Genomic DNA, 12,655 nt, shown 5'->3' on the forward strand with positions numbered 1-12,655 from the left:
CAATTAGGTCAGTCATGGGAACAGATTTACAATAAATCAGGAAAAGTCTATGAACATTTGCCATAAACAAGAATGTGAGTTTGCTGAAACGGTAAACAAGCAGCTTTTTCCTGTAACCTGGCATATTATTCCTCATCGAGCACATGCCCAATTGCCGTTTGAATGTTATTATTGCAATTGAATCGCTTTCAGGTGGTATGTTTCAAATCTTAACAACCCTGTGAGTGTGAATTAGCGTGACTTCTTTGCATTGCAAAGCCAAGCGCCCCATACGCTTTCCGATTGACCGTCTCAGCTTGTCCTGCCCTCTTCACCGATCTGCGTGTCTGCACCCCAGGCATCCCTATTCTGACTCCAGGTCGGGCCCGCCACGTTCCGGACCGCATTGACGCTGCCTGTCAAGGTGATGGAGCACAATCGCCGCCTGCCACGATTTTATCGTCGGAACATATTCTCCGCCCAATCCCGCCCTCTATCCTCTAATTAATCCCGCCCTCTATCCTCTAATTAATCCCGCCCTCTATCCTCTAATTAATCCCGCCCTCTATCCTCTAATTAATCCCGCCCTCTATCCTCTAATTAAATTCGCCGGACCTGTGTGGAACGCACCTGGGTCACCTGACACTGCCCCATGCCAGGTGGTCCATTAAATGTGCGGCCGTGACCTCCATCCACGCCGCGGGGTCACGGCCATTGACTCTGAATGCCAGACATCCCACCCTCCATCACCGATAGGGCGCAGTTTACACTCATTTTGGGCCTGAAAAACTGTCCTCCGGCCAGAATTTGCATAATTGCCGTTTTATATGGTACATTCTGACAACGTGGGCGGAGTTAGAAAGCCACTCACCTCCCTGAGCAAATACCGCCCACCGTGACTGTGCAGATTATTCAACGCTGTATCATTTTTGTCCTTCAAGATGTTCCTGAAAACCTACTTCTTAAAAATAAATTGGGAGCACCCAATTAATTTTTTCCAATTCAGGGGCGATATAGTGTGGCCAATCCACCTACTCTGCACCTCTTTTGGGTTGTGGGGACGAAATACATGCAAACACAGGGAGAAGGTGCAAACTCCACACGGACAGTGACCCAGGGCCGGGATCGAACCTGGGACTTCGGCGCCGAGAGGCAGCAGTGCTAACCACTGCGCCTCTGTGCTGTCCACCTACTTTTTGACCCAGCTTTTTTTGGCCACTTCCCTAATTTCTCCTGTCTGACCCGGTGGGCATTTTGTTTCATAACGCTCTTATGAAATGCCTTGGGATGTTTTATTAAACGGTGGCATATAGATACAAATTGTTGTTGTACTTGTTGCCTCCCAGAATTTTTAATTAGTGGTTGGGGAATTGAAGTGCATCTGTCAAAACAGTTGCGGAACTTAATTATTGCTTAGTGCCCATCAGATTAATATTGGAGTGGTTTATAACACTAATCTGCTGACTCCATTACTGGTGGCAGACACCAATCTCTGATTGCTGCCTTCGGTTATAACTACTGCTTCAAACTCGCCCCGAGTCCGGACCAATTTCATGACAGTTTTTTCCACCCCCATTGTTACTGGCGTGACGTTCACTGAGCAATAATAGTCATTTGTGTCAGAGCTCCCAAAATATAATCCCACAGGGCAGCCAAGAACGGTGAAGGACAGCCTAGAACTCAGTGTTTGAATCAATTAGCAAAGCATGCTGCAAACATTGATCAATGCGGGACAGCTCTCATTTCAGTTTCTTTGTGAACCGGTTAGGGGGCAGTCTTCCTTTTTTTTGACCCTAAGTAGATGTGATCTTCAGAAAATAGACAGATTGCAGCCCTTCCCAAGGTCCGAAAGCTGTGGGAAAAAATGAATATTAAAATTAACCATTGAAACGTGCCCAACTCAAATGCTTCAGCCAACTAGAGACTCAGCTGAAGAGAGAAATGCTGCATAGATATAGACGAAAAGGATATATATAACTCATGGTTAGTGAGATACAGTCTAAACTGTCAGGAGAAAATCTAATAAAGTCACTAATAGGCATGTTTTCTTTTTGCTAATAACCAAATTACAAGATGATAGATCTATATTACCAAAGATTAATTCTAGACCATTGCTGTATGTTTTAAACAAATGGTGACTGGGTGCCAATTATCTATTAGTAAGAGATTCTGCTATGAATTTAAAACTCAAAGGACATACTTGTTCTCTGAGCAGGAACAATCGATTGGGATTTATGTTTGTTTTTGGTGTTTTATTATACTGCACACTTCTACTTGCTTCTGTGTTTTCTTGCATAGACTCAAAACTTAAACATCGAGCCACAGTTTGACGATGAGCCGGAATGCATTGGGGCATTGATTGAAGTTCCATTTAATCCTTAGTTCACCTCGATGATGTCAAGGCCTGTGAAGGGTATTATCTGACAAGTCCATCACCTCTATGAGTTACTGTACCACGTAGCTGTGTATATAAGACATACCTGCTGCTATACTTGGAAAAAACAAATGGAGTGCAACTTAAAGGCAACTGTTAGCTACTGGCAGAGATGTCTGTGACCTAGAATTCCTTCCTGAGTCTGGTCACAGGAAGGTGCATTGTCTGGTCGGGGGGTCATTTGGAAAGCTTTGCATGCAAAGACTTTTGGATATGTTTATGCATGGTTATCTATCACTGACGTATGTTGGTACATGCTCATCTATTTTATTATTCTTTCACACAAAAGAATAAAATAGGGTTTTATTTAAAATGGGCCAGGCCAGCATTTGTTGCCCGTCCCTAATTGCCCTTGGTGGTGAGCTGCCTTCTTGAACCACTGCCATTAACATTCTCCTTTAGGAGGAAGCAGGTAGAATAAAAGAATGAGATTCCCTTCCAACACACATTTCTTCTGGACACTCAATCCACGTGCATTCCTTAAATGCTCCAGGTGCATCATCAGGTATTGTCCTCCTTTGCTTGATTTGGGACGTCAACAAGCGTTGTGGCCAGCATTGTGCACAAGGCCTAATGTTGCTATTGCATGAAGCACATTCATGGTGCTTTGGATGCTGAATAGACCACTCCTTAATGTTCAGGCACACTGTGTGAATTTCTTCCTCTTTGATGGATAGGTGAAACCTCCAAATAATATTATACCTCTTTCTGTAGAAGGACAAAGCTTGAGAGTGACGCTCTGAATTGATTTGCCCAGGAGATCAAGAATGACCTTTGTAACTCAGCGTCTCCACTGGCCTTCAATCTTTTAGTATATTTATGACAATCCAAGTCGGAATTGAAGATATTTTTGAGCATTTTTAGAACATCATTTTTGAATGAGGTCCAGGCAGTGAACAAAATTAAATCAGTGCCAGGCATTTTGATGTTACCGAAGAGGGCATCCCAGAAAGCTGGATCGTATGTAACATTTTAATCTACATGAAAAATCGTTTGGGAATAACGTTATAACCAGTCCAGCAGGAGTGTGGCCAGACATTTACTTTATATTTCCTAAAGGTAGCATTGGAACATTAAGTCTGGATAGGAGGAGCAGAGGAGGACGGATGCTTTTGTGAAATAAAATTCACAGAGAATGTAGATTGCCTTTATGGTGCGTTGGAGTCAGTCGAATGTCCTTCTGAACTGACAGGTTGAAGTCAGGGAGGCATGGCTCTGTGCACTGAGAGATAAAAAGAGGCAAATGTCTCAGACTATCTCTTTTTTAGTTGGGGGAGAATTCTGCTCTGAACTGATTCCCCGGACTGAAGGGAATTAAAGAGCAGAGATACCTTTAGGAGATAGAGGACCCATGTATCACTGAACAAATGACCAGGTAAAGGAAGGAGAACTGGACGTTAGAAATGGGACTTCTTCTTTGAACCTGAGACATATTGAAGGAGCAAGACTGAATTGGACGGGTTGAGGGAGGTGGGACTGCATTCCCATCAAGGGTTTGTCGCTAAATCCCCACACTGGGAAGCTGAAGCATATGAACAAGGGCAGATACTATTGCTACAATTGGGGGTGGGAGATTGGGGGTAGGTGGGCGCAGGAGGAAGGAATTCAGGGTATCTCCACAAAGGTATTAGGGCTGAGCAGGTTTGCGATTGGGAGTGGGCAGGGTTTGGGTGGTTGGTGTTAGGGTGTGCGGTGGGCTGGGTGAGGGGTTGGTGGGTGGGCCGTAGATTGGGAGTGGGCGGGGTTTAGGATTGGATGGGGATTGGGAACTGGTGGGAGAAGTCTGGGATTGAAGCCGGGCAGGTCTAAGGACTGACAATGGGTGGGGTCTGGAACTGGAGGCAGGTCGAACGACTGACAATGGATGGGTGAGATCTGGAATTGGGGGCGGGTCCATGGACTGACAATGGGTGGGGTCTGGGATTTGGGGCAGTGTCTGGGATTGGGGGCAGGGCAGGTTCGGGGTTTGGGGGCAGGCCCATGGACTGAATGGGCCGGGTCTGGGATTGGGGCGGGGAAGGGTTTGGGATTGGAGTGGAACCATGGACTGAGTGGGTGGGCCTAGTGGCGGGTCCATGGACTGACAATGGGCGGGGTCTGGGGTTTGGAGTCTGGGATTGGGGCGGCGTCTGGGATTGGAGCAGGGTCTGGGAATGGGGGCGGGTCTATGGATTGAGTAGGTGGGGTCTGGGATTGGGGCGGGGTCTGGGATTGGGAGCCTGGGATTGGGGCGTGGTCTGGGATTGGAGCAGGGTCTGGGATTGGGGCGGGTGTATGGACTGAGTGGGTGGGGTCTGGGATTAGGGGCAGGGTCTATGGATTGAGTGGGTGGGGTTTGGGTTTGGGGGCAGGGTCTAAGATTGGGGGCATGGTCTGGGATGGGTGGCGGGTCCATGGACTGAGTGGGCGGGGCTGGGATTGGGGGCGTGTCCATGGACTGAGTGGGCGGGGCTGGGATTGGGGCGGGACGTGGTCTGGGATACGGGGCGGAGGAGGGTTTGGGATTGGGGGCGGGGTCTATGGATTGAGTGGGTGGGGTCTGGGATTGGGGTGGGGTCTGGGATTGGGGGGCGGGGTCTCAGATTGGGGGCGGGGTCTGGGATTGGGGGCGGGCCCATGGACTGAGTGGGTGAGGTCTGGGATTGGGGGCGGGTCCATGGACTGAGTGGGTGGGGTCTGGGATTGGGGTGGGGTCTGGGATTGGGGGGCGGGGTCTCAGATTGGGGGCGGGGTCTGGTATTGGGGGCGGGCCCATGGACTGAGTGGGTGAGGTCTGGGATTGGGGGCGGGTCCATGGACTGAGTGGGTGGGGTCTGGGATTGGGGTGGGGTCTGGGATTGGGGGGCGGGGTCTCAGATTGGGGGCGGGGTCTGGGATTGGGGGCGGGTCCATGGACTGAGTGGGTGGGGTCTGGGACTGGGGGCGGGTCTATGGGCTGTGGGCGGGGCGGGACGGCAGCCAGGGGACTTGGCGGAACCGGAGCGTCACGTGAAGCGCCTGGGTGCGATGCCAGGTGAGCTGCTGCCGCGCGCGGGGGGGGGGGGTTACTCGGGCAACGCACATTGTGACGTCTGCGTCCGTCTCGTGCCACGGGCTGGGAGCGAGTTTGCCGAGCGGCCGGTGTGAGGCGGGAGGCCCGCCCGCTCCCAACCGAAATACCTGCCTGTGTCTGAGAGAAAAAAAAACTGGACTGGACGGGGTGGGGTGGGGGCGAGTGGTGATCAATTAACTCAATTATTATTTTCCGCTGACGGTAGTAAACCCCCCCCCCCCCCCCCTGCCGAGGCTGCGATTCGCCGCCGGGTTTCAGCACCTCCTGGGCGGTCAGTTACACCCGCCTTCGCGCGTTCTCGTCCATCACTAGTTTAAACATCCCCACTTTTATTTATTTATTTCTGTATTTGCTTCCCCTGTTTTGCGGCCCCGTGAGCCGGGCTGTAATATCCTCATTCCTGAACAGGTTTAAGCCCGATTGGTTGCTGGATGACTCCATCCTGGTGGCGGTTGTTGTTTTTCCTGTTGAGAAACTGGCCCGTCCTGTCCCTGAGGCTCCTTCATCGGCATTTCCCCAACTCAGTGTCTGGGCACCTCACCCCCCCTCTGTGGGCTCACCCAGCACTTTGTGACTTTATCCCTATTAGTGTTGGTTTCAATGCAGCAGAATCATCTGCAGGGGCTCCATCCTCTTCCCACCTCCTTGGACCCCCCCTTCTCCTATTTATTTTCATTGCAGAAGGAGGCCATTCAGCCCATCGAGTCTGCACTGACTCCTGGAAAGAGCACCCTACTTAAGGGCGTGCGGTTAGCACAAGTGGATAGCACTGTGGCTTCACAGCGCCAGGGTCCCAGGTTCGATTTCCCCCCCCCTGCTGGGTCACTGTCTGCGGAGTCTGCACGTTCTCCCCGTGTCTGCGTGGGTTTCCTCCGGGTGCTCCGGTTTCCTCCCACAGTCCAAAGGTGTGCAGGTTAGGTGGATTGGCCATGATAAATTGTCCCTTGGGTGTCCAAAAGGTTAGGAGGGTGGTCATTGGGTTACGGGGACAGGGTGGAAGTGAGGGCTTAAGTGGGTCGGTGCAGACTCGATGGGCCGAATGGCCTCCTTCTGCACTGTATGTTCTATGTTCTAAGCCCACACCTCCTCCTAACCCTAACCCTGTAACCCAGTAGCCCTACCTAACTTTTCGGGACACTTAAGAGCAATTTAGCATGGCAAATCCAATCTAATGGATGCACATCTTTGGACAGGGAGGAAGCCGGAGTACACGGAGGAAACCCAACGCAGACACGGGGCGAACCTGCAGACTCCACACGTATATGCTCCAGTCTTGATCCCCCCCCCCCCGGACTCTGAATTTCCAGACTGCCCCTCCAACAGGCAGCACAGGATGTGTGCAAATTTACTCCCAACTAAATGGATATTGGGAAGACCGAAGCCAGTGCCTCTGTCCCTGCTCCATTCCCTGGTCCACCCGTTCCATCCCTTTCCCTGCTAACAGTCTTGCCCTGAACCAGACTATCTTTGCAACTATGGTGTCCTTATTGACCCTGAGGGGAACTTCTGACCACAAATTCATGTTAACACAGGCGTTAAGATGTGCCTGTTTCCATTAATGTAAAGTTGCCCAGCTTTGCCCTGCCTCAGCTCCTCTGCTGCTGAAACAGGCATTCATGTCCTCTTAACTCCAGACTTGACTATTCTGATGCAGTCCTGGCCAGTCTCCACACCCTGTAAACGTGAGGTAATCTAGAACTTTACCCCTGTGCTTGCTGACCTGTGGTTAAGCAAAGTCTCAATTTTGATATTCTTATCCTTGTTTTCAAATCTATCTCTGGCCTCACCCCTCTCTATGGCTGCAGTCTTCTCCTTCCCTCCATACAGCTCCAATTCGTGCTCCATGAGCATTCTGATTGTAATAGCTCCAGCATTGTGTCAGTGACCAAGTCCCTATGTTATTATGCATGTTTATTGCACATAGTTATGTAATTATCTCATGTAAAAGTCACCATAGTCTGCTTTTCCTTTTGAGGGGGTGAGCTGACTGGTGCTGATTTAACCTGAGGATAACCATACCTCGTGCATGGGGCAAGGATGAGGAGGCGGGACCTTCATGAATAACCTCAACCAGTACAGGAATTGAACCTGCACAGTTGACCTCGCTCTGCATAATGAACCAGCTGTCCAGCCAACTGAGCTACCCGCCCCTCCCCTCATTTATTGCAGGGGTTTGTGGACTGCTGTTCTTGTGAAATTAACCTATTTGTATACACTAAGCTGATATTTGTGAAATAGGCAATGAGTTAATTTGTGTGCTGCATTTAGTAATGTATCAGAGATATTTTGTCATAAAACATTGGCTTTAAATTACTCCACTATAAAAATGCAAGTTTGCAATGACTAATATAGAAGCACACAAAATACAGGTCATACATTTGATTTTGTGTCTTAGTCTTAACAATTTGCCCCAGCTGCATTGTAATGGAATGAAAATTGGGGAATAACATATTTCTGAAATTAAGCCAATAATTGCAGAACACTGGCTAATGCTTGACTTTCAAAATGTTAACGGTGACCTGTGTATATTTAAGTTTCATCACTACTGCTTATACAGTACCTTTGACTGATACATGCTCTAATCTGCATAAGGTTGGTTGAAATGTGCTTATTGTGAACTAGGCATGATCTGGGACTGGTGGAATATTGAGTGCAGATACTAATGGACTAAAATATATTCCTGCTGTTCCTCTGGAACTTGGAATAATGATTCTGCTTATTTGGATTTTGTGTTGAGTTCATGTTCTCTCTGGTTATCTTCCAAAGAAATACTTATATTTATATAGTGCCTTTTATGATTTCAGGATATCCCAAAGTGCTTTGTAGTCGATTAAGTACTTTTGAAGTGTTGTCACTGTGGTAATGCAGGAAAACACAACAACTGGTTTGCACACTGAAAATTTCCACAAATAACGCTGTGATGGTGACCAGTCAAACTGTTTTTGGGATGTTGGTTGAGAGTTAAATATTGGCCAGGAAGACAGGGATAATTCCTCTGAGTTTCTTCAAAATGGGAGCGCCTGAAAAGGACACTTAGCGCCTCCATCTACCGTCTCATAGCAAGGACAGCACCTCTGGCCATGTAGCACTCCCTCGGTTCTGCATTTTTGAGTGTCAGCCTGCGTTGTTGTGGTCAGGCCTTGGGAGTGGAACATGAAACCACACCCTTCTGACTTTGAGGCGGGACTGCTACCGAGCTGCCCATTGTTCAACTTGTTCCCACTAGCGGTGGCCCAGCAGCGCACCGGCCCTACCTTAACACGGTGAATGTTATTGTAGCTGGGGGGGGCGGGGGAACAAAGAAAAACAGGATCTACCCAGTGCTGATTTTGCTTATGTTGGACCTCATCTCTCACTCAGCCGTCATAACAAAAATGTGCCGTGAGACTAATCTTTCTGTGGGTATTAAGGTCACTGCCAAAGCAATTTGTAGCGCCACAGCTACCAATATGTGGAGCGAAGCAAGCTACGCAAGGTCTGTTGATAAATGGGCGAGAACTACAATTTGTTATTTTTATAATTTCTGAATTCCCATTTCTCTGTTTTCGTAGCATTGCACATAGCAGGAAAAACAGCCATGAATCACCTGAGGGCATTGACTGCAAAATTTAAACCACAGAATGTCAAGAGGTTAACCCAGCACAATGCGGCCATGAGGGCGGTATCACAGAATAGACACAGTGCACCTGGGGCTTTGGAACCGTTCCTCAATGGTAGCAATTCAAATTATCTTGAGGAAATGTATGATGCCTGGCTTGCAAATCCAAAAAGTGTTCATAAGGTAAGAGCTGTTGCTTTGTTCCCAAGTCAAAACTTTTCATTTCTCTGCTTACATATTTCATTGCAAAGTTGTAGTTTACTCGAGCAAAGGAGTGCAACTTGTAAATTAAACTCAAATCCTGCCTTAACTGATGTATAATTATATGTAGATTTTAGTTGTATTCAGAAACTAAGTGCAAAATAAACACCTTGTATTATCCACGATTGACAGTTTAGCTATAATATGTGAACATTCAGTAGCCTGGAATGATGATCAAATGTTATTTGCCAATTTGAATTTGACGGTGCTCATTGTTTCTTACAATTAAAAAAAAAATCTTGAAGATAATACTTTGAGTATTTATGTCGCAAACTGGTTTAGATTAAAGTAAGCAGTGAAGATTAGTGTGATGTATAATACCATAAGCAGTGAAATACAGACGAGCATTGTGTGACCTCAACAATATGTGACATAAAGGTGACTTCCAGACACAACCATTCCAATGCTCCCACACTCAAACACATCCAAAACTCAGCTGTCCATATCCTATTCCACACCAGGTCTTGCTCACTTATTGCTCCTGTTTTCAGTGTCTGTTTTCCTGCATTTATCATCATTCTCCTAATGTCTCCAATTTAAAATTCATATCTTGTGTCTAAATTCCTTTGTGGTTCCCCCACTTTCTATCACTGTACCCTCCAACCTCATGTATGCCCGCCATTTGTTCCATATTTGCCGCCTGAACTCCACAGTCTGGAATTCATGCTCTCGGACCTTCTGCCTCCAGCTGTTTCTCCTCTTTTAAGAACCACATTAGAACCTAGCTCTTTGGATGAACTCTCAGCCATTTCCACCATCCCCGTCCCTCGGTATCTCTTTTTGTCTTGGCGTCCGTTCTTGTCTGATCATCGCTCATTGAAGCACCTTGGAATGTTTGTTTGCCTTAACGTTGCTATATAGATTTTACAGTGGTACTACTCAGCTGAGTGATGAGTATTCCATCACATATTTCGTTGAACCTTTATATATAGTGAATTTGAGGAGGTGAGCCACTCGTCACAGAATGTTAGGGCTGTGGCTTGCTCTTGCACCCACAATGTGGATATGGCTGGCTTGGTTCACTCCTTGATCACCCATTACTTCTCAAGGTGCTACAGAGACTCTGATGGCTATACCATTGAAGGATAAAGTTGACCTTTCTCTTGTTTAAAATAATCATAACTTCTTTGTTGGGAAGTATCAAGGAGCTACACCGCAATGATTCAGTTACTTTGGCACAGGGACTGCATTAGTTGCTGTTTCTAGAATTTCCATTAACTGCAATATTTTGTTTTATTGTTTAACTGCTGTCATTTATCCACTTTAGTAAATTGCACTGCTGATGGGAAGGAACAGTGCATGTGTTTTTAACTTTATAAAAGTATTTTGCAATTGTGGATTACTATATTAGACATGCTGCATCTGATATTTGCCCTTGAGCTATTTAACACTTTTTGAATATATAACATACTCAGAACAAATAGTACACAGGTTAAGATCAGCTTTTAGACAAAGAACTCTGTGTTGCAGTAACTGGATTACAGTCGATCAAATAATGTAATTTGTGCCAATATAAGCTTTATTGTGATAATTTTAACAATATTTAGTACTAAAATACAGTTATGGTTGTTGTGGGACTCGGGGGAGGGGTTAGATCGAATGGCATGTAACAAATACTTTCTTTGAAAAATTTACTTTGGAAAATTAAGAGTTAGATCTTCCTGCCTTGAAAAGATGTCTATAATTTGCACTAAACCAGGCAGCTTATTTCTGCATCAAGCTACCTGTAACTTTTGATTTGCTTTCTAACGTGGCTTACTCAGAGGAGTTATTATTTTGTTCAAATGTAATTTACCCTTGTCTCAGTTACCCAGCTAATGCCCAGAGTGGATGGGGCAAGGCCTTTAGAGCAACTTGCTTGCTCTAAAAAACAATTGAATTTTATTCATGGTCCCCAGACAAGGGACATACCAAATCAAAGCTGACAAGAAGAGGTATTACACCTAAACTCATGCTTGATCTTAGCCAAAAGGTCGAGAAGCGATATTAAATAGAATTATGGAGAGTATACAGTAATCTTTATTAGTGTCACAAGTAGGCTTCCATTAACACTGCAATAAAGTTACTGTGAAAATTCCCGAGTCGCCTGTTCGGGTACACTGAGGGAGAATTCCGAATGTCCAATTCACCTAACAACTATTTATTTTGGGACTTGTGGGAGGAAACCCACGCAGACACGGGGAGAACGTGCAGACTCAGCACAGATAGTGATCCAAGCTGGGAATCGAATCCGGGTCCCTGGCGCTGTGAAGCAACAGTGCTAACCACTGTGCTATCGTTCCGGCCCGACAGCTCAGAAGCGGGTCTTTCAACCCAACCAGTCCACGCTGACATGTATCCTCCACTTGATGCTTCTCCCAATCTTCCTTATCCAAACCTATCAATGTAATCCTCTATTCCATTTCCCCTCGTTGCTTGTCTAGCCTGCCCATGAGCAGCACATCTCCCGGAGGGAGTGACTTCCACATTTTTTCAGGGTGCAAAGGTTTCTTTTAAATTCCCCGTTTGATTTCTTGGTGATTATCTTACGTTTATTTTGCTTTTTCCCGCAGTGAAAGCTCCATCTCTGTCTACTCTATCCAAAAACTTTCATAATTAAAAGAAAAAGACTTTTTTCATGTTCTCTATTCATTCATTCGTGGGATGTGGGCGTCGCTGGGTTAGCCAACATTTATTGGCCATCCCTAATTGCCCTTGGAATAAATGGCTTGCTGGGCGATTTCAGAGCGCATGTAAGAGTCAACCACATTGCTGTGGGTCTGGAATCACTTGTAGGCCGGACTAGGTAAGGACAGCAGATTTCCTTGCCTGAAGAACATTCGTGAATCAGATGGGTTTTTAACGACAATGGTGATGAGGTGGGATTGGAATCCGGCTCCCAGAGCATTATGCAGGGTCTCTGGATTACTATTCCAGTCACAATACCACTGCAGAACTTGCAGAACTTTAATTACATTAGGATAACTATTGTAGCAAACTGTAATATTATTCAGCTGCTTTTGTGACTCAAATTTAACCCCTCAATTGCTGTTATTTTAATGTGGCAACTTGGTGAAATCTTGCTGAATTTAAAAAAATCATTGTTTCAATAAGTTAAGCCTCTCTTTGTCCTTCCCTTCCAAATTTGTATAAGATATTAACTTTCTTTAACATCCACTCATGCACTTTACACAAAGGGGGGGGGGGGGGGACACTTTCTGGCTGTTCTTGCCAGCAGGATCTTCCAGACCTGGTGATGGCAAACCCCCGCCGGTGGCGTGAGGTGGATTCAATGGGAAATCTCATTGACGGGAATGGGGCCAGAAGATCCCGCCACCAGCCTACGGTGGGC

The 12,655-nt window shown here is 46.5% G+C and overlaps 1 protein-coding gene across 5 annotated transcripts in view; it reads left to right on the forward strand.

The window, feature by feature from the left end:
* The first annotated feature begins 5,359 nt into the window (after window positions 1-5,359).
* Window positions 5,360-12,655, forward strand: part of ogdhl (oxoglutarate dehydrogenase L) — an 89,169-nt gene continuing 81,873 nt past the window's right edge. For 2 of the 5 annotated variants that reach the window (XM_038782655.1, XM_038782659.1), the window contains exons 1-2: window positions 5,360-5,426; window positions 9,017-9,246. In XM_038782655.1, coding sequence (XP_038638583.1) covers window positions 5,420-5,426; window positions 9,017-9,246 — 237 coding nt within the window. In that variant the 5' untranslated portion in view covers window positions 5,360-5,419. Of the gene's footprint in view, window positions 5,427-5,498; window positions 5,737-8,827; window positions 8,941-9,016; window positions 9,247-12,655 lie in introns of those variants that run through there. The other 3 variants (XM_038782658.1, XM_038782656.1, XM_038782657.1) reach the window with 3 other exon arrangements.

The sequence above is a fragment of the Scyliorhinus canicula genome, chromosome 22 (assembly GCF_902713615.1).
Source record: "Scyliorhinus canicula chromosome 22, sScyCan1.1, whole genome shotgun sequence".
NCBI classification, from domain to species: Eukaryota; Metazoa; Chordata; class Chondrichthyes; order Carcharhiniformes; family Scyliorhinidae; genus Scyliorhinus; species Scyliorhinus canicula.